Source organism: Cynocephalus volans, chromosome 16, assembly GCF_027409185.1.
Source record: "Cynocephalus volans isolate mCynVol1 chromosome 16, mCynVol1.pri, whole genome shotgun sequence".
Taxonomy (NCBI): domain Eukaryota; kingdom Metazoa; phylum Chordata; class Mammalia; order Dermoptera; family Cynocephalidae; genus Cynocephalus; species Cynocephalus volans.
Genome location: NC_084475.1, coordinates 1818755 through 1841512, shown reverse-complemented (window position 1 = coordinate 1841512; position 22758 = coordinate 1818755). Strand labels below are relative to the sequence as shown.

At 43.3% G+C, this 22758-nt stretch overlaps 1 protein-coding gene across 6 annotated transcripts in view; it reads left to right on the top strand.

The window, feature by feature from the left end:
• The window catches only part of LOC134365195 (putative pleckstrin homology domain-containing family M member 1P), a 55891-nt gene that overhangs the window by 12275 nt on the left and 20858 nt on the right, over window positions 1-22758 (top strand). For all 6 annotated transcript variants that reach the window (XM_063081407.1, XM_063081403.1, XM_063081405.1 and 3 more), the window contains 3 exons: window positions 3110-3357; window positions 5271-5897; window positions 11751-12150. In XM_063081407.1, the coding sequence (XP_062937477.1) occupies window positions 3209-3357; window positions 5271-5897; window positions 11751-12150 (1176 nt within the window). In that variant the 5' untranslated portion in view covers window positions 3110-3208. The remainder of the gene's footprint in view (window positions 1-3109; window positions 3358-5270; window positions 5898-11750; window positions 12151-22758) is intronic.

Below are 22758 nucleotides of genomic sequence, written 5' to 3'. Positions count from 1 at the left end.
AGAAACAGATACTCCCAGGCATTGGTTTGTTATATCAGTAATCGGGGTAAGTTGGTAGCTTACACATACCTTTGAACATTTACTGTTTTCCAGGATTTTTTAAATATAGTTGTTTGTGACCAGTTCACCAGAGCCCCCTCAGACCCTCTCTCTCGAAGAGCCTTTTGCACCCTGCTGGGCCCTGGGCTGTCTTGGGCACTCCGTGGACCGAGCTCTGTCACCTCCTTTGAGAGGCAGAGCTCAGACAGCTTTTGGGTTGGTCCCTCAGTGGAATCCTGAGTTTGCTTTGGAGGAGAAGCCAGGATTTCCCTTTCTTCCCACTGCTGTTCCCCATTCAGAGAACTTTCTGCTTGAAAGGAACCGTAGCCTTCAGACATGTCCCTTTCCCCCTCCTGGCACTGGAGGGTCCAGTTCCACCTGTTTTATAGCTGGCTTTCATACAAACTGCCCCCTGCCACAACACTCCCATCCCACCCCAGGGCCCTCCATAGCTGGGGCAGAGCCCTGGGCCAGCTCAGCCTTCTAACAAGGACTGACTCCTTGAGGGTATGCCATATTTATCTCTGCATCCCCTAGCCCAACACATAGTAGCTGCTCAGGTGAAGGAAGTGTTTGTACTTTTTATATAATATGCTAACAATATCTTGCACTTAAAAACACATTTAAAATTGTAGTTCTTCAAGATTAAAGACTTTTAAGCTTCAGAGAACACTATCTCAAAGAATGAGAGATGTTTACAAATCATATGTCTGATAAAGGTCTAGTATCCAGAATATATTAAGAACCCTTACAACTCAACAATAGAAAGACAGATAATACAATTATAAAATGGGCAAAGTATTTGAATAGATATTTCTCCAAAGAAGATACACAAATGGACAATAAATGAAAGGATGCTTAACATCATTAGCTAGAATGACTATAATAATTTTTTAAAAATACTAGACAGTAACAACTGTTGGTGAGGATGTGGAGAAATACATAGCTGGTGGGAATGAGAAATGGGGCAGCTACTTTGTAAAACAGTCCGGCAGTTCTTCAACAGGTTAAATATAGCCACCGTATGATCCAAAATTCTACTCCTAGTTATGCATCCAAGAGAATTAAAAAAATATGTCCACACAAAAACTTGTACCTAAATGTTTGTAGCAGCATTATTTGTAATAGCCAAAGAGTGGAAACAACTCAAATGTTTATTAACTGATGAATAGATAAATAAAATGTGTTGTATCCATGCATGGAATATTGTGGATGAACCTTGAAAATATTACGCTAAATCAAAGAAGCCAAACACAAAAGGTCACGTTTCATGATTCCATTTACATGAAGTGTGCAGAATAGGCAAATCCATAGAGACAGAAAGTAGACTAGTGATTAGCAGTCAGTCCCTATTCCCCTCTCTCCCAGCCCCTGGCAATCACTAATACACAGTGTTTCTTTTTGAAGATGATGAAAATCTTCTAAAATTAGATAATGGTGATGGTCGCACAATTCTGTGAATATAATAAAACTATAGAACTGTGTACTTTTTTATTTTTTCCTGCTGCTGTCTGGTAAGGGGATCTGAACCCTTGACCTTGGTGTTATCGGAGCCACACTCTACATAGTGAGTTAACCGGCCAGTCTGAACTGTATACTTTAAGTGGGTGAATTTTATGGCATTAAAGCTGTTATTTAAAAAACGCATTTAACTTTTCAAAGAATATTAACATTTAGTTTTGGTTAAAATCAAAATGAAAGAGTAAATATTTATTCATAATTCTGTTACCCAACAATTCAAACCAGTTTTTCTGCAAACCCTCCCAGCCCTTTTCCAAACACTTACGTAAGTTTGACATACTTACAATTATTACTGAACAATTTGTACTCTATATTTCCAAAAAGACTTTATGTATTTTTTTTTTACTTTTCTTTCTTTCTCTCTCTCTCTCTCTTTTATTTATTTACTTACTTATTTGTCAGCTGGCCAGTACAGGAATTAAACCCTTTACCGTGGTGTTATCAGCACCCACTGTAACCAACTGAGCTAACCAGCCAGCTAACAAAATGTACATTTTGTAATGTATTTTGGTAACATTTATTGAGTACTTATATGTGCCAGGCACAGAGCCAAGTGATGAGGACACAACGATGAATAAAAAATAGGAGCAATCCCTCCAGTGCTGTACCTGAGGAAGTATTATTTCCATTTAACAGATGAGGAAATTGAGGCTCAGAGAGGTTAAGTGAAATGTCTGATGTGACCCAGATTACTGACAGAGCTGGGACTGAACGTAGGCCTCTGGCTCCTGGGCCTAGAAACTTTCTTTTTTTTTTCTTTTCTTTTTCTTTTTTTTTTTTTTTTTTCTTTTTTTTCTTTTTTCGTGACCGGCACTCAGCCAGTGAGTGCACCGGCCATTCCTATATAGGATCCGAACCCGCGGCCGCTGGGAGCGTTGCCGCGCTCCTAGCGCAGCACCCTCCCGAGTGCGCCACAGGCTCAGCCCTTTTTTTTTTTTTTTTTTTTTTTTTTCTAAAAAGATGACCGGTAAGGGGATCTTAACCCATATCTTGTTGTTGTCAGCACCACGCTCAGCCATTGAGCAACCCGGCCACGGGGTCTTTCTTAATGTAGATGATGCTCCTGTTTTCTTGATGTTGTTATTGTTCTAAAGCAGCAACTTTTGCCTCTTAGCTTATTGATTCTCTGCACAATTTAATTATGTAAATAAGGGGGGAAGTCTCACCCCTGTCCTAGATGGACTTACCCAAGCTCCTGTAGCTGTAACTGTGATAGAGCCCGTATTTAAAAACAAGCTTATATGGCCGTAAGTTCATTGAGGTTCAGTTGAGACAACAGAAAGGATCCGTAATGAAGGATATGCAAAACAACAGTAACAGTGTTTATCTCTGGGTGGTGTAAGTGTGTGATTTTCCTTTTGTTTTCTATGCTTTGTCTCTATTTGCTATAATTAACATGTGCTAATTTTGCAGAAGGCATCTGTAGATGCATACATAGATGTGTGTGCTCTTGTGGTTGCACATATATTTGGCAATAGGCAGAATCACATTCCAGGGTCTCTCCGTAAGATTTTCCTCTAAAGCCTGTGTTCTGTTTGACACTGCCTAGGTCATCAAGAAGAAGCTAGTGGGATCCGTGAAGTCATTGCAGAAGCAGTATGTGTCCCTGGACACGGTGGTCACTAGTGAAGACGGAGACGCCAACACCATGTGCAGTGCCCTGGAGGCCGTGTTTATCCACGGCCTTCATGCCAAGCACATCCGAGCTGCAGCTGGAGGAAAGAAGAAGAAATGTGCCCACCAGAAACCTCTGCCTCAGCCTGTCTTCTGGCCCCTTCTGAAAGCTGTCACCCACAAGTGAGATCACCTGGAGAAATATTGGGAGGAGTTTCAGAGTGTGGGACAGTTGGCTATTCCTCTCCAGCTGTGTGGGAAGCCAGCAGACACACCCTGTGTTCTAGTGCAGACACAGGCTGAGGTGGGGTGGAGAGTGTCTCATAGAAAGGTGCACCTCTAGCCCAGGCGTCCCAGCTGCTGTGCGTGCAGATCTTGAGACCCTCGGTCCTCAGGCAAGAGCTTGTGGCTGCTTTCAGCCCCTGGGCTGGGTTGCCTTTAGTAGGAGCAGCCTTTCTTGCCACACTGTGGTAGAGTTAGGTGTTGCAACAGAGGTTGTATGGCCTGCAGAGCCTAAAATATTTGCTATATCTGGCACTTTACAGAAAAAGTTTGCTGATCCTGCCCTAGAATATTTGAACATCTGTGTTCTAAATATTGTATTCATAATGAGGTATGGGTTTTTGTTTTTGTTTTTAAGTAAAAGTGGGATTTTGGTAGAGCATCTGAATACTCACCCTGGAACACTTGTCTTTTTGGCCTTGCCCCTAATTACCCAGGCTTTTGAGCAAGTACCTGGCACTGTGCCTCTAAGAGCTAATAAATGCCACCCTCATCCCAACGGTGCCTTGTCAGTCTCTGATCTTCCTTTCCATGCCTACTGCCACTGCCCTGTCTCAGGTTCATACGTCTCTCCTGGGTGACAGTGGCTTTCTTATTGTTCCCCTTATCTCACTCTGTCTTTCCTTAGGTCAGTCAGCTAGTCAACATTTACTGAGTTTAAGCTACCTGGAGCTCAGCCCAAGAGTGTGGTGTGTACTCCCATGGAGGAACAGGCACAGGGGACTGTGGTAGTTCAGAGGGACATTTACATCAGACTGAGGGATTCAGGAACCAAGTTTGGTACACCTGGGGTCTGATCTCATTATCTGGAGTAATCTACGTTCAACATAGTTGTGGTTCTGTGCAAAAACCTCCAGCCCACAGGCTCCCAAATGCTAGCCTGGGGTCTGATTCCCCAGAATCTGTATCCTGATCAAGTTCCCCAGGGGATTCATGCACAGCCAGGCGTGGGAACCATTGTCGTGCGTTGCCCCAGCTGTTGATATTCGAGACCCTCCATTACCTGACCTTGCAACCGAATCACCCACTCTTCCTCCACGTGTGGTAATTGGAGTGCTCCCCACTCCTGCTGCAGGCCAGTTGCTCTCCTACCCTTTATGCCTTTTTTCTGTCTATTTCTTATGCCTAGCAGGATCTCCTTCCATCTTTGCCTCTTGAAATCCCTCAGGGCCTGGCTCAGATATTGCCCTTTCTATGGCATTTTTCTTATTCCCACCCAGGAATGACTACCCAACCTGCCACTCCGTCTCTACCAACAGAAGGGCTCGCCTCAATGTGTCCTTGAAAGGCAGTTACTTGGACTGAGGGCAGGGACCATGTCTTTATCACAGCTCCCAGGAGCTTGTACCTAGGGGTTCAGCAAACGTGTATTGAATGAGCAGGTGATGGCAGGGGTCCAAGGGGTAGTTTTTTTTTCAAGATGACCGGTAAGGGGATCTTAACCCCTGACTTGGTGTTGTCAGCACCAAGCTCAGCCAGTTAGCTAACCGGCCATCCCTATATAGGATCCGAACCCATGGCCTTGGTCTTATCAGCACCGCACTCTCCCGAGTGAGCCACGGGCCAGCCCGGCAAGGGGTAGTTTTAATGAACATGGAAATTATCCTTCATGACATAACCTCAAAAATTGGGAGTTATAGTTTAATATTTCTGTATTCCTCTTAAAACACTATCATCCAAGAATTTTTCATGCTTGTATATATATTTGTAGTAGTTATTATTGGTTCTTGCTACCCAGTGGCTAAAACAATATCTCAGTGATTTCAGTGATTTGAGGTAGTTTTTTGAAACGAGTCTGTTCTTTGCCTTCCCAGACACATCATCTCAGAATTGGAGCATCTGATCTTTGTCAACACAGACGTGGGCCGCTGCCGGGCGTGGCTGCGGCTGGCCCTCAACGACGGCCTGATGGAGTGCTACCTGAAACTGCTCCTCCAGGAGCAGGCCCGGCTGTGCGAGTACTATCAGCCCACAGCCCTGCTTCGAGACGCCGAGGAGGGCGAGTTCCTCCTCAGCTTCCTGCAGGGGCTGACGTCCTTGTCCTTTGAACTCTCCTACAAGTCTGCCATCTTAAATGAGTGGACGCTCACCCCATTGGCCCTCTCTGGGCTTTGCCCACTCTCTGAGCTTGACACTCTCACTACCTCTGGCGCGGAACTACAGCGAAAGGAGTCTCTGGATTCAGTTTCCCATTCCTCAGGTTTAGAGGACATTGAAGTCCAGCACTCAGGCCATAAGATCCAGCAGAGTAGGAAGCTCACTGCCTCCTTGCTCAGCCTGGACACAGCCGGTTCATCGCAGCTGTCCTGCAGCCTAAACTCTGATAGCTGCCTACTCCAAGAGAATGGCTCCAAGAGTCCAGACCATTCCGAGGAGCCCATGTCCTATGACTCAGACCTGGGCATAGCCAATGCTGATGATTCAGACCGATCTCTTCAAGAGTGAGTGTTCCTCCCACCCCCCTGCCCTCCCTCTCTACTCCCTTCCTTTCTGTTGCACATGATTGTCTGCCACTGAACTCCATCAGCGTATAAAGAAAGTCAAAGCAGACTGTGTTTCTCTTTGGAGACTGGAGTTGCTGGGAGCTGCAATGGAGGCAGCATGGACACAGCAGGAAGGAAGGATTTAGAAGGGCTCAAGCTGGCTCATGCTGCAGCTCTGCCCCTGGGTGGCCTTTGACAAGCCACTTAGTCTCTCTGAAGAAGATACTACTGTCTTCTTCATCCAGGGGGAAGGAGACTAATGGTTCAGAGCATATGTACAACTTCTGACAAATGCAGTAAAGCATAATGCATGCAGGTTTGACTTCACAGAAGACCTGGGATAGCTAAAACCTGAGTGATGCTTGGAGGGGTGGTATATACTTGGGACAAGCGAGTGTGTGCAAGAGTATGTGCAGCAGACTAACTCGACTGGACAGGGAGGCTGGGCAGAGCCTTCTATACACAGCCTTCCTCAAAATTAATTTTTGGTGGCTGGCTAGTTAGGTCACTTAATACAGCATGGTGCTGGTGACACCAAGGTCAAAGGTACAGGCCAGCCACCGAACTAAAAAAAAAAGAATTTTTGAATAATCTTTTTATGGTTAAAAAAAATGACACATGTACAGTGAGAGGTCTTTCCCATTCATGTCCCACATCCAGTGTCTTCTTTTTCCCTTCCATCCCCTTGACTGTAATTGTTAATTTTTTGCATATTCTTTCAGTTTCTAAATGCATCCACAACAAATACCCATATACAGATTTAAATATTTCTTCCTTATTTCTTACTCCCACCCCCATCTTTTCCACAAAAAGTAGTATGTATACACTGTTCTGTAGCTTGTTTTGGAGATCTGTTCATATCAGAGCTTCTTTTTTTTTTTTTTTTTCCATTGCACATTGTTTCATTGTATGAATGTACCTTAGTTTTTTGGCATTTTTTTTGCACCTGGCTGCTGTACCTTAGTTTTTTAATTGGCCCTGTATTTAATGGACAATGTAGTTCATTGTTTCCCTAAATAATCTCATGTATATAGTCTCCTAGTTCTATGCAAGTATTTCTGTTCATTAAACCCAGAAGCAAAATTGCTGGGCCCAAGGAAAAGTTAATTTGTAATTTTCACAGACATAGATTGAACATCCCTCACCCCAAAATCCAAAATCTGCAATGTTCCAAAATCCAAAACTTTTTGAGTGCCAATATGACACTCAGACAAAATGCTCATTGGACCATTTCAGATTTCAGATTTTTGGATTACAGATGCTCTACCATTAAGGATCTGCCAATATTCCAAAGTCCAAAATAAATAATAATGTGAAAACACTTCGGTCCCAAGCATTTGTGAGAAGGAATATTTAACCTGTGCTGCCTATTCACACTCCACGGGAATATACCTATGTCCTCTCAGCCTTGCCAACAGAAGGTATTATCAAACTTTTGGATATTTGCTTATCTGATAAGTGAAAAATGATAAACTTTTATTAAGAGCCTCCTTTAGTCAGGCCCATGTTCCATCAGCCTGAATTTAAGACCTTCTTTTCCATTCCTGCTGCCCCCCTCACCTCTCCGCCCAGGTTCAGTTCCTTCCAGGTTTCCCACGCAGCGTGAGAATAGCACCAGGATTGGGTGCTATTACAGGCTGGGCTTGGAGCAGACCTGTTTTTGAGTCCTGTTCCACCACTTGCAAGTCCAGTAGTGTCAGGCAAATCGCTAACTCTTTCTGAAGCTCTGTTTCTTCATCTTTAATATCGAGATACCCTCATAGGGCTGTCTAAGAATCAAATCAAATGCCTGTCAGTTGCACACATGAGATTGGTAGGCCCCAGAAATGGCTTCTGAGCACTAAGCACATTAGATGGAGTTTTCAGATGTCAAATGGAGGAATTTAGATAGAACACACTGGAGAGGAGCAGTCCTTGCCTTCAGAGATAGCTGGCCTGTGGCGTGACTTAGGTGCGTGGTGTAACTTAGGCTCACTCACCTGTCTTAGCTCTTAATGTATCTCTGTTTCCTTCACAGACCAGCCAGCCTTCTCTTTGTCATATGCCTTGCCTTTATCTCTCATGAGTCTTATGATTGGAAAATTCCAGCTTAAGGTCATTGAATCAGTAACCATCCACCCTGTGTGGGAAGTGTTATCCTGGGTGTTATGGGGGAGCTCAAGGGGCAAGGGTCAGGATGTATAGATGAATACTGGACAGTGAGGTCAGGAACTGGGAAACATGAAACACAGATGCACAACCACACGTCCAGTGCCATCATTGTTAGAGCTGGGCCTCGAAGCTGGTCTTTGAGCATCCACAGAGACCAGCATTTCTTGGAGCATATATTTTAAGGGTAAAAGATTCTCAGTAACACTTAGAGTTTACTTAAGTTATTATTATATTGCTTAAATATTTGTAGCTTAAAATTAGGTATAAATACCTTGTGCTTATTGTTTCAAGTATAAAATCAAAACATCTACAAATTAGGCATAAAGTACAAAACACATAACATTCAAAATGAAATTTATTAATATAAGGGGTTCTGTTTTGCAGAAACTAAATTGCAGTTTGCCTTGTGACTAGATGATTGGCTATTCTGAGTAGTTGCTTTTGCATGCATTGGGTCTGTATTATAAGTATCACCAAGGTGCATAGGTAGAGTCTAGTGGTTAAGAAAGTGGACTCAGAGTTGACTGGTTAGATCAGTTGGTGAGAATGTGGTGTTCATAACACCAAGGTCTGGAATTCAATCCCAGTGCCAGCCAGCATCAAAAAAGAAAAAAAGTCACTCAGGAGCCAGCACTGCCTGAGTCTTCCATTTACCAGCTTTGCGACCTTGGGCAAATTGCTCAGCCTTTCTGATCTGATGTCCCCATCTGTAAGATGGAGATAAGATAATTCTTCAGAGTAATGCTGGGAGGATTAATTGAGTGAAGATATGTAAAGTGTGTAGACCAGTGCCTGGCATGTAGGTATCAATTGTGCTCAATAGGTGGTAATGTCATTTTATTACTAGGTACCTGTGACATCAGTTCTCCTACTAGTTGTCTCCATATAAACTGCTTTTGCCCATTTTGTTTGTATAGGGCTGGCCGGTAAGGGGGTCTGAACTCTTGACCTTGGTGTTATAACACTATGCTCTATCCAAGTGAGCTAACCGGCCATCCCTATATAGGATCCGAACCCGTGGCCTTGGTGTTATCAGCACCGCACTCTACCGAGTGAGCCACGGGCCGGCCCCATCGATCTGTGTTTAGAGTGAGACCTTTCAGCAAGAACCAGCATGGGCCTGCCTCCCCACCATAACTATTCCACAAACACCTTTCCACCTTTTCTGATTGGTAGCCTATTTCTTTTTTTTTTTTTTTATCAAGGTAGGATTCACATATCATAAAATTCACCATCTTGAAGTGTATAATTCAGTGGTATTCAGTACATGCACGAGGTTGTGCAACATTGCTACTATCTAATTTAAGAACATTTTTATCACCCTATAAGGAAACCCTTACTTTTAGCTATGGATTTGCCTATTCGGGACATTTCATATAAATGGAATGATACAGTACATGGCTTTTTGTGACTGGTTTCCTTCACTTAGTATAATGTTTTCAAGGTTCATTCATGTTGTAGCATGTATCGTGGCTGAGTAATATTTCGTTGTATGGGTATTCCACAATTTGTTTCTCCGTTCATCAGTTAATGGACTATTTCCCACCACTTTTTGTCCATTATATGTAATTTTGCTATGAACATTCACATACAAATTTTTGTGTGGACACATGTTTTTAATTCTCTTAAGTGTACAGGTAGAGGTAGAATTACTGGGTCATCTGTTAACTATGTTTAACTAACTTTTTTTTTTTTTGATGGCTGGCAGGTATAGGGATCTGAACCTTTGACCCTAGTGTACTATGTTTAACTTCTTGAGGAACTACCAAACTGTTCTCCACAGCAGCTGTGCCATTTTATGTTCCCATCTCTAATGTGTTGTATAAGAGATTTAACTTCTCCACATAAAAATGTGCCAACAGCTGTCACTCTCTGTCTTTTTATTACAGCCATCCTGGTGGGTTAGCGATGTCTCATTGCAGTTGATTAGCATTTCCCTGATGACTGTTGATGTTGGGCATTTTTTGAAGTGCTTACTGGCCATTTGTGTATGTTCTTTGGAGAAATGTCTATTCAAATCCTTTACCCATTTTAAAATTTGTTATTTGTCTTTTTTATTATTGAGTTGTAAGAGTTCTTTATATATTCTGGATACTAGACCTTTATATGTGATTTACAAATATTTCCCCCATTCTGTGGGTTGTCTTTTCACTTTCTTGATAGTATCCTTTGAAGCACAAAAGTTTTTAATTTTGATGAAGTTCAATTTATCTATTTTTTAATTGGTTGCTTATGGTTTAGATGTTATATCTAGGAAACCATTGCCTAATCCAAAGACATGAAGTCTATACCTATATTTCCTTCTAAGAGTATTATAGTTTACACACTTATATTTGCATCTTTCATCCATTTTGAGTTAATTTTTGTATATGGTGTGAGATAGCGGTCCAACTTTATTCTTTTGCATGTGACTGTGCACTTATCCCTGCAATGTTTGTTGAAAAAACTGTTCTTTCTCCATTGAAATGTCTTGGTATCCATGTTGAAAATTAATTGCTCATAATTTTATGGGTTATTTTTTACTGTAATTAATATCTTGAAATATTTGGGGTTATGAGTAAGAGCAGAGCTCAGTGAGAAGACAATCAGGTTAGCAACTTGAGTTCTAAAATCCTCATTTCCATAAACCCAAATTAAGGGGAACTTGTGTATCTCCTGGACCTACTTTAAGCCTTTAGGGCAGATGTGTGCAGTCTCTTAGGCTTCAGACAGCTTTGTTCCACCTGAACCTGCATTTGTCTATGACAGACTCCACTTATAAGCAGGAGAGGAAACAACAAATGGGTTTATTTTAGAAATGGAACGTGGATTCTCAAAAACGTCAGGATATGGAGGAGCAGTCACTAGCCAGTGCATATTCCAGAAAGCCCAGAGATATGTTTCTGTGCGGTTTGTGTGTGCAGCATGTATGTGTACAAAGGCAGTAACATTGTTTCCCTATGGCCCCAGGAAGCACCAGAGGGGACAGGGAGTGGCAGTCCCCCTGGGAGGAGAAGGTGGACAGCCCATGTATACTTGTATACACCCTTGCACACCTTGCTTATGCTGTTGGGGAGCCCCAGCCTGAGATGCCCTGTTCATGGAGGCTCTGCTGCAGACAGAGGGTTTTGTTTTTTTTTAAAGATGACTGATAAGGGGATCTTAACCCTGGACTTGGTGTTGTCAGCACCACGCTCACCCAGTGAGCTAACCGGCCATCCCTATATGGGATCCGAACCTGTGGCCTTAGTGTTATCAGCACCACACTCTCCTGAGTGAGCCATGGGCCGGCCCTGCAGACAGTGTTTTGGTAAATATTGCCCAGACAACCAATTTTTTGGCTGAGTAGACTCTCCAGGCCCACACTTAGCCTGTTCAGAATGGCATTCAGTTCCCATTCACACCACGTTTTCTGTCTCTGCTTTGTGAGCTTTTCCGCCTGACATCCTGGGCTCCACAACTCACTGTCTTCCTCATCTGTGCTAGTCCCAGCCAGGAAGAACCACGGGTGAGAGTGTTAGAGGAAAGCTGTGTGTGCATTAAGAGGGTGGTGTTTGTTTGTTTGTTTGTTTGTTTTAAATCATAAGACAGCAGTTTTCCTTTCTTACTCCTGTCCCAATTGCCTTGGGCATTGTAGCCTGACATCCTGTCACACAGGTTTCTTTGTTTAAAATTTTCTAGGGTGTTGTCGGAATTCAGCAAAGCCCAGGTAAACTCTGTGCCAACCAACAGACTGAGCCAAGAATTGGAGATTCCCACGCTCCAAACCTTGCTGTCCCACCATGGCCTCGACACCAACACACACCTACACTTTGATGTGCCGGCAGAGCTCCTTCCTGCCCAAGCATCCTCTGGGCCTCGCGATGGTGGCTACAAGCAGCAGCTGCTTTCCCAGGTGCCTGGCACCCTGGATTTGCAGCAGCCAGGCACTGCCCCAGCTGTCCCTGCAGGGAGCCAGGCCAGCAGCCTTCTAGTACCGGGAGAGACAACCAGAGCAGCCAGTCAATGGAGTGGCCTGCAGAAGGCCCTGGAGGATGACAGAGCTGGGCCGAAGCTTGTGGTTTCCTCACCCACCAGCCCGGTGAGTGGGGCAAGCTGTTCGGGAGAAGGTCATGGGGAAATGTCTCCGAGCTGATGCAGGGTTTCTCCAGCTAGTGACCCCGAGTGGTCTCTGCCTTCTCCCCATAGCCTCCCCATCCTTGTGTGGGGGAGTGTTAATAGCATTGAAACGATGGTGCTGATGTGTCTTGGTGGGTGAGTAGTGGAAATAAGCCAGGCACTTTGCTGGTCACTTCCCATAGTCTCCTGTCGTCTTCACATTGACCCTGTGAAGAAGGTCAGTCCCATCTGACCGCAGTCTTGGCCCTTAACTAATCTCAGTTACCAACATATAAGGCCTTAGGCAAGTCACTTCACCTCTCTCTGCCTCAGTTTCCTCCTTAGTACTTATTATTAAATTAATATTTTCAAAAAATACCAGGCTTTGAAAATACTCACTTTATGACATGAACTGGGTTTTAGAACTGCTCTGTCTGGTGTGGCAGCTACTAGCCACACTTGGCTATTCAGCACTTAAAATGTGGCTAGTCCAAATTAATTGAGATGTGCTGTGTAAAATAAGCACTGGGTTTTGACAACTTAGTGTGAAAAAAAGAATGTTAAATCTCATTAATAATTTTTTCTTGATCACATGTTAAAATGAAAATATTTTTGATATATTGAGTTAGATAAAATGTATTATTAAAATTAATTTCACCTGTTTCTTTTTACTTTATTTTTGTTTTTTGGTCACTGGCTGGTACCAGAATGCAAACCCTTGACCTTGGTGTTACCAACACAGCACTCTACCTGAGCTAACCAGCAAGCCCATCTTTTTAGTTTTTTTAATGTGGCTACTAGAACATTAAAAATTACATATGTGGCTGGCATTGTATTTCTGTTGGACAGAACTGTTCTGGAATAAGCCAATACAGTCTGTTGAAAGCCCCAGGAAGCCAGTCCTGGGCATCTCCTTGAGAGAGCCATGGTTGGAGAGGCTTGAGAACTCTTAGGCCAATGAAGTGGCAGTCAAAGGCTGTGAACTCCAGCTCTTTACCTTTTTCATTTATGCTTGTGTGGCCTTTGAAGTTTCTCCGACAAAGTTATTGACTTTTATTGAGTGTCAGTAGGAAAGGTACGTGTGCGGTATCCACCCCTTCTGTAATTGGAGCCCCACCTGCCTAGCCAGGGCAGGGGGACCTACAGAGAAAGTGCACAGGAGGGAAGGCGAGAGTGTGGGTCAAGGTTCGTGCCAAGCTGAAGGGAGAGAGAATGAATACCTTTATAGGTTTGGGTGCCTCTGACTCCTTATCTCTCTGGGTTTCACAGTTACACTGTACCAAGGAGGGTCCAGGAGAGTAGAAGTGGGAATTTGTATGCTCATGTGCACAGGACACACAATGCCAGCGTTTATCCCAGCTGTGGGCTGGGGCTCACAGTGGGATATAGTCTTGCTTTTTCAAATCCATCTGTGCTCATCTCTCCTTTGGGTGGTAGCTTCTATACTGTATAATTCAGGATGGGGCCAGGGCCATGAAATAGATGGGCAGAGGCACATCCCTCATTTTTTTATAGAGGGCTTTATTGAGATATAATTTACATACCGTACGATTCACTTAATTAAAGTATAATTCACTATTTTTTAGTATATTCATGGGGCTGTGTACCCACCACCATAATCTAATTTTAGAACACTTTTATCCCCCATAAAAGAAACCCCCTACCCATTAGCAGTCACTCCCTACCTTTCTCCCCTTGCCCTACCTCACCCTCCTCAACCTGTGCAATCACCAGTCTACTTTCTGTCTCTAGTTTTGCCTGTTCTGAACATTTTATATAAATGGATTCATATAATATGTGACCTTTTGTGTCTGGCTTCTTTTCCCCAGTGTAACGTTTTAAAGGTTCATCCATGTTGTAGCATGTATCAGGACTTCATTTCTTTTTATTGATGAGTAATGTTATATTGTATATTGCATTGCATGACTATGTCACATTTTATTTATGCATTCATCAATTGATGAACATTTGGCTTATTTCCACTTTGGGACTGTTATAAATAATGCTGCTACAACATTTATTTATAAGTTTTAGTGTGGACATATGTTTTTATCTTTTTTTTGGCAGCTGGCCTGTCTGGGGATCAGAATGGACATATGTTTTTAATTCTTTTGGGTGCTTAAGTAGGAGTAGAACTTTTGGATCACATGGCAACTATATTGAACTTATTGAGGAACTGCCAAACTGTTTTACAAAGCAGCTGCACCACCAGTAATTTATTTCTCTATATCCTCACCAACAAGGTTGTTCTATCCAGTTTTAAAAAAATTATTATAGCCATCCTAGTGGTTGAGAAGTGGTAGTTCATCATGGTTTTGATTTGCATTTCCCTGATGGCTAATAATGTTAAGTATCTTTTCATGTGTTTATTGGCCATTTGTGTATCTTCTTTGGAGAAATGTCCTTTCAGACTTTTGCCAATTTTTAAATTGGGTTGTCTTTTTATCACTGAGCTTTAATAGTTCTTTATATATATTCTGGATACTAGACCCTTATCAGATATATGATTTGCAAATATTTTCTCCCATTCTATGGGTTGTCTTTTCACTTTCTTAATGGTGTCATTTGCAGCTTAAAAGCTTTTAATTTTGATGTAGTCCAATTTTATCTATTTTTTCTTTTGTCACTTGTGCTTTTGGTGTTGTTTCTAACTACTCACTGCCTAATCTAAGGTCATGAAGATTTACTCCTGTTTTCTGCTAAGAGCTTTATAGTTTTAGCTCTTACATTTAGGTCTGTGATCCATTTTGAGTTAATTTTTGTGTATGTTGGATGTTGATATACAGTTGTACCAGCACCTTTTTTTTTTTTTTTTGCATTTATAGTTGTCATTGATTATGTTTTCTTGGTTTTTTTAATTTAATTTTATTTTATCATTATACAATGTGGTTGACTATTGTGGCCCATTACCGAAACCTACCTCCCTCCTCCCTCTCCCCCCTCCCTCCCAACAACCTCATATCTGTTCACTTGTCGTGACAACTTCAAGGAATTGTAATTGTTGTGTCTTCTTCCCTCTGCCCCCTGCCCCAGGTTATTTGTTTATTTATTTATTTATTTATTTTTAGCTCCCACAAATATGTGAGAACATGTGGTATTTCTCTTATTGTGCCTGCCTCGTTTCACTTTATATAATTCTCTCTAGGTCCATCCATGTTGTTGCAAATGGCAGTATTTCTTTCTTTTTTATAGCAGAGTAGTATTCCATTGTGTAGATGTACCACATTTTCTGTATCCACTCATCTGACTATGGGCATTTGGGCTGGTTCCAACTCTTGGCTATTGTAAATAGTGTTGCAATGAACTTTGGAGAACAGGTATACATTTGTCTTGATGATTTCCATTCCTCTGGGTATATTCCCAGCAGTGGGATAACTGGGTCATATGGTAGATCTATCTGCAATTGTTTGAGGAACCTCCATACCATTTCCCATAGAGGCTGCACCATTTTGCAGTCCCACCAACAGTGTATGAGAGTTCCTTTTTCTCCTCAACCTTGCCAGCATTTATCATTCACAGTCTTATGGATATTAGCCATCCTAACTGGTGTGAGATGGTATCTCAGTGTGATTTTGATTTGCATTTCCCGAATGCTGAGTGATGTTGAGCATTTTTTCATGTGTCTGTTGGCCATTCATATATCTTCCTTTGAAAAATGCCTATTTAGCTCCTTTGCCCATTTTTTAATTGGATTACTTGTTTTTTTGTTGTAAGGTCGTTTCAGTTCCTTGTATATTCTGGGTATTAATCCTTTGTCAGATTTTTAGTTTGGAAATATTTTCCTCCCACTCTGTTGGTTGTCTTTTTTTTTTTTTTTTTTTTTTTTTGTCTTTTTCGTGACCGGCACTCAGCCAGTGAGTGCACCGGCCATTCCTATATAGGATCCGAACCCGCGGCGGGAGCGTCGCCGCGCTGCTAGCGCAGCACGCTACCAAGTGCGCCACGGGCTCGGCCCCTGTTGGTTGTCTTTTAACTCTGTTAATTGTTTCTTTTGCTGTGCAGAAGCTTTTTAGTGTGATATAATCCCATTTGTTTATTTTTCCTTTGGTTGCCCGTGCTCCAGCACCATTTATTGAAAACAATATCCTTTCCCCATTGAAATGTCCCATTCCCTCCTTTAAATTTTTTTTTTTAACTCTTTTTGGTGGCTGGCTGGTAGTAGGATCCAAACCCTTGACCTTGGTGTTATGAGCACCATGCTTTAACCATGCTCTAATCAGCCATCCCTAAAATTTTTTTGAGAGACGATGTATTTGAAGTACCCAGATCTTCAGTGTACACCTCAGTGAGTATTTACATGTGATATGCATTCTGTAACCACCACCCAGATCAAGGTAATATTTCTAGCCCACCAGAACACCTGCTCCCAGTTGTTGGTCCCTCCAAAGGAAACCACCATTCTGATCCTTAGCACCATACATTAGTTTTTCCTCTGGTGGAACCTTATGTAAGTGTTATCATACACCGTGTATTCTTTTATGTCTGGTTTATTTCAGTAATCATTATGTCTGAGATCCATCTATACATACAGCATGAGGCTATATTTCATTTCCATTCTTCTGTGGTGTTCCATTGTAAGAATATATCACAATATATTCTCTTGTTAATGGACATTTGGGTTGTTTCCATGTTTGGGCTATTATGAAGAAAGCTGCTGTGAGTGTTCTTGTACCTGCCTTTTAGTGAACCTGCACACTCATTTCTGTGGGTACATAACCTAGGAATGGAATTGCTAGGTTGTTGGGTAAACATATGTTTAGCTTTAATCGATACTGCCAACCAGTTTTCTAAAGTGCTTGTGCTGGGCCGGCCTGTGGCTCACTTGACAGTGTGGTGCTGACAACACCAAGTCAAGGGTTAAGATTTCCTTACTGGTCATCTTTTTAAAAAATTAATTGGGCCAGCCCATAGCTCACTAGGGAAAGTGTGGTGCTGATAACACCCAGGCCATGGGTTTGGACCCATATAGGGATGGCCGGTTGGCTCACTGGGTGAGCGTGGTACTGACAACACCAAGTCAAGGGTTAAGATCCCCTTAGCGGTCATCTCTAAAAAATAATTAATTAATTAATTAATTAAAATTAAAGTTAAAATTTAAAAAATAATAAATAAAGTGCTTGTAATAATTTATATTCACATTGGCAATATATGAGCACTTTAGTTGGTCTTTATCCTAGCCAATGATGTTGTCCATCTTTTTAATTTTAGCTACTCTAGTAGGTGTGTAGTGGTTTTAATTTGCATTTCCCTAATAACTAAAGATATTGATACCTTTTCATTCTCTTGTTCATTTGATCTCGTTTGTCAAGTGTCTGTTCAAGTTGTCATGCCATCCTTAAACTGAGTTGTAGGGGTTCTTTTTATATTGTGGATATAAATCTTTTATTGAAGAGAAACATATATATATATATATATATATATCGAATATCTTCTTCTAGTTTATGACTTGCCCTTTAAATCTCTTAATGGTATTTTTTGTTGAGAAGGTCTTAATTTTAATGATGTTCAATTTATCAATCTTTTTTTTTATGGTTTGTGTGTTTCTTGTCATATTTAAGAAATCTTTGTCTACTCTAAGGTCCTGAAGGTACTATCCTGTGTTTTCTTCTAGAAGCATTAGTAATTTACTTTTAATAGTTAGGTTTATGATCTATCTGAGATTAATTTTTGTGTAAGGTGTAAGATAGGAGTCAAAATTTATATTTTTCCATATGGATATTTGATTGACCTTCCACCATTTATTGAATATGACTCTATAAATGTAACTGTATAAGAGTGAGTTGGACTCTCCATATTTACTATCCTGAAAATGGCAAGTAAATGTTATAGGATGCTGACGGTTGTGACTGGCCAACTGCCAACCCATGCTGAAGGTTTGAAAAGAAAGGTTCTGCAGCCCCTGGCTCTAGCTAGAGGTGAGTGATGTTGCCTAGGGATGGTGGTTCTGTGCCCCAACAGGGCTCTGTAGCGTGGCATTGACCGTGCTGAGTTCACTCCTGCCCAGGGTCTGGCTTCTTTTTTTTTTTTTTTTTTTGTCCTTTTTGTGACTGGCCGCACCGCCCTCAGCCAGTGAGCGGGCCATCCCTATATAGGATCCGAACCCGCGGCGGGAGCGCTTCTGCACTCCCAGCTCCGCACTCTCCCAAGTGCGCCATGGGGTGGTCCCCTTTTTTTTTTTTAAAGATGACTGGTAAGGTGATCTTAACCCTTGACTTGGTGTTGTCAGCACCACGCTCACCCAAGTGAGCTAACTGGCCATCCCTATATAGGGATCCGAACCCTTGGCCTTGGTGTTATCAGCACCACACTCTCCCCTGTGAGCCATGGGCTGGCCCTCAGAGTCTGGCCTCTGCTTTGCAGTCTCAGACATCCTATCTTGCCAGGGCCCCCAGGCTAACTCATCTGCAAAGTTCCTCCTCTGCTAAGTTCTGACTCTCCAGCCTCCTTGCAGCTCCTCAGACAAAGCAAGCTCCTTCCAGCCTCAGGCTTTTACGTCTGCTGTTCCCTCTGCCTGGACTGCTTTGCCAATTTGCTCCTGCTCCTCACTGTTGTCTCAGCCTTTCCTGACCCCAGCATCTAAATAGTACCATACCCAGTGACTCTCTATCTCGCTTATCTGCTGTACTTTCTTTATAACACTCACCAGTATGTGCAATTATGTTATCTCTTTATTTGTCTGCTTATTTTCTGTCTTCCTTACTGGAATGTTAGCTCCATAGTACAGAGGACCATGCCAGGTCACTTCTGTAGTGTTGGCACTGAACACTGTACCTGGGGGAGAGTAGGTATCCACTACCAGTTCTTGAACTCTCAAGAGACTCTCGAAATGCCAAACTTGTAAGTTTACTTTGAGAAGTGCACTATCAAGTGGGTGGGGTGGTCAAGTTGGTCTTACCAGGGCAGGCTCCACCCCCTTGCTGGCCTCAGAGGAGTCTGATGGCTAGAGGGCTGCTTGGGGAAGGTGGAATCAAAGCACTTGGCACTGAGCCCAGTGCGAGAGCCTTGGGTGCTGCCCTCTTCCTCTGTCTGTTTCACAGGGGAGTTGTGGATTCATTCATTGCTCCACTCGTAGATAGTCACTGGGCACATGGGCCTGGTGGACTCCCCGCCTTTGGACAATGCTAGGCTGTGCCCTGCATGTCAACTCCTGTGATCCTCACCTTACTCTGCTTCTGTCATTTGGTCACATGCTTTTTATTTGACAATTTTGGGGGGAATGTTGGGGTCACTGTCTGTTCACTCTGCCTGGACTCATTAGCCGTTCAATCTTTCTTAAAAATAACTTTTTTTTAATTCATTCCACACAAAGCACCCAGTATAAGCCAAGCATCATACTAGGTGCTAGGGTTACAGTGATGAAACAGGACAGACAAGGGCCCTGCCCTCTGGGGACAGACACTAGATTAGACAAATAATTATCCACATTGTAATTATACCTGTGCTGAGTGCTGGAAAGGAAAGATGCAGGAAGTGAGGGTCTTTTGAGGGTGGCTGCACGTCTGGGATCTGGGGGTTGTGGGCTGGCTTCACAGTTTACTCCCAGAGGGCAGTCTGAGTTCTAAGACTTGACCCTGAATCACTGCCCCCATGGTCCACCTTCCTATGGCATACGGTTCCCTCCCCCAGTTTATGGGTATAGGCAGTCCTTTTCCCTGGCATAATGAGGACTGACTGTCCAGTCTTTTTTTTTGGGGGGGAATCTGGAAGATACAGGGAACTGAACTCTTGACCTTGGTGTTCTAACACGACACTCTAACCAACTGAGGTAATTAGCCAGTCCTTTTGAAAGTGGTCCAGAGACTTGGCATCTCACTCCTCAGCCAGACTCCTGTCTGGGATTTAACTGTTGTCTATAGTGTCGTGGTTGCTTTAGTAACTCTGGGTGGCATTCCTCTATCTTGGGTCCCTGGAAGCAGCTGCTTCTCTGGTGTAGATCCTTGGTCAGTGGTGATTTCTTCCACTGTTTAAGGGGCAGGGAGAGGGCCAGATGAGGGGCCCTGAGTGAGCAGGCTGTAGTAGGGAGGTAGAATGAGGGGAGAGAAGAGAGAAACAGCAGTGCTTGCACCTACATGTGCTCTCTCACCCCCTCTGTGTCCCAGGGTTGGGGGGCACACGGTCTCAGAGCTCTGTCCAGGCCCCTGTGCAGAAGCTCCAAGGAACCAGTGTTCCCACTGTTTTTCCCTGTTGCTTAAGAGAGCAAAAGTCTTTCCCTAGGTTATCATTTCCTGGTGGCTGATCTGTGGTCCATGGACTATGTCTGAACATTTCCCTTAGTCTTTCCTCAATGGAGAGAAAAGCCCTCACCAGTGAACATCCATAATCTTAAAATTCACATTTGTCTCCTTCCTTCCAGTTCCCTCCACCCACCTTTGTTATTTTACCTATTTTACCTTAGAGGCATTTGGACAGCTAAGATTTAGTCCCTCCTTTTTTTTGGTCGGCTGGTTGGTGCAGGTTCCCTCCTTTTATGACTCTGTGCCAGGCACTTGCAGGAAATACCAAGAAAAACGATTGCTCCAAACAGCTTATAGGTGCTAGGATAGGGGTAAGCACAGAATATTATGGGAACCCAGTAGGGGTCCCTAACCCAGCTGGGGGTTAGGGGACTGCAGGCTGTGGATGTGTAAGGAAAGCTTCCAGGAGGAGCTGATGGATGACTTCTGAGCTGAGTCTTAAGGGATAGCGATCTCTCCCATCAGGGCCATTAGCAGCGGCTGGAGATCACATGATTTCCCAGGTGTGTGTGACTGCCAGGACAACCACCTGGTTGCAGGGCAGCAGTTCCTCCTGCCCATTTTCCTCAGAGAGTTTTCCTGGGTCTTAATGACCTAAGCAGGGTTTATTGAGAATCCAGTGTTGTCGATAGTCCCCAGTAGCCATCCTGATGAACCCATCATCCCATCACTGGCAGAAGGAAGCACCTGCCAATTCTGATTGTCCCACAGAGAAAGCCCTGGTGGCCCAGTTCTGTGAGCCCCCACCCCCAGGCACCTGAATCAGAACTCACCATGCTCTGCTTGAGGAATCCCTCAGCGTTCGAATGGATTAAACTGTCCAAACCAAACCAACCCTTCCCGGTGGCCCCAGCCCAGCTCCTCTTCCTTGTCTACAAGCAGGGAGGGCAGTCTTGATTTAGGGGCTGGAAATAGCAACATCAGGGTGAGGTTTGTGGCACTTAAGACAGCTGGGCTGCTCCCACACCTCATGTGACTCATTTCCTCCATGTAGACAGTCACTTAGGGTGGCACAGCCAGCTTCCTTGCCTCCATTTTTCCATGATTAGGCACAGAAAGCAGGGAGGGCTTGAAGTAGTGAAAAAAAGGAACTAGAACCCATTCCCACAGTGCACTGACCCCAGACCACCTCCTTCTTCCCCCAGCCAGTGAAAAACAGACTCAGAAGGGAGGGGGCAGGTCCTGGCTACCTGGGGTCCCAGGGGCCTGCTCAGAAGCAGGGAGAAAGACAGAGGTGTCCAGCGAGGATGTCGGCATCCTTCTTGCCATACCTCCCTCACCTGCAGCCCTATGAGCAGGGCCAAAAAACCCTGTGCACTGGGACAACTGTATATCCACGTGCACAGGATAAAGTGGCACTCCTTCCTTACTCACCTTCAACAAAGGTTAACTCAGCGTGGATCATAGACCTGAACGTAAGAGCTAAAACCATAAAGCTTTTCACAAAGCAGAAAACATAGGAGTAAATCTCTGTGACATTGGCTTAGGCAATGGTTTCTTAAATACAACACCAGAAGCAGACAAACGAGAAAAATAGATAAACTGGACTTCATCAAAAATTAAAAACTTTTGGGGCCGGCCCATGGCTCACTCGGGTGAGTGTGGTGCTGATAACGCCAAGGCCACGGGTTCAGATCCTATATAGGGATGGCTGGTTAGCTCACTGGTTGAGCTTGGTGCTGACAACACCAAGCCAAGGGTTAAGATCCCCTTACCTGTCATCTTTTTAAAAAAATAAATAAATTAAAATAAAAATAAAAACTTTTATGCTTCAGGGGGCACTGTAAAGAAAGTGAGAAGACAACCTACAGAATGGGAGAAATTATTTGCAAATCATATATCTGATAAGGATCTAGTATCCAGACTAATACAAGTCAAAACTTGTATTAGTTTCCTAGGGCAGTAGTAACAAAGTACCATAAACTGGGTGGCTTAAAACAACAGAGATTTATTCTCTGATAGTTTTGGAGGCTGGCAGTCTGAAATCTAGAAGTCAGCAGTGTTGGTTCCTTCTGGAGATTCTAAGCAAGAATCTTTTCCATGCCTTTCTTTTAGCGTCTAGTATTGCCAGCAATCTTGGCATTCCTTGGCTTGTGGACACATTACTTCAGTCCCTCCCTGCATCAGCAGGGTGTTCTCCACTGTGTCTCTGTATGCACTTGGCATTCTCCTCTCTGTGTGCGTCATTCTCCTCTTCTCATGGGGACAGCAGTCATACTGGATGAAGGGCCTACCCTACTTACTCCAATATGACCTCACCTTTTTTTTTTTTTTGGCTGCTGACTGGTACAAGGATCAAACCCCAGACCTTGATGTTATCAGCACCACACTCTAACAACTGAGTTAATTGGCCAGCC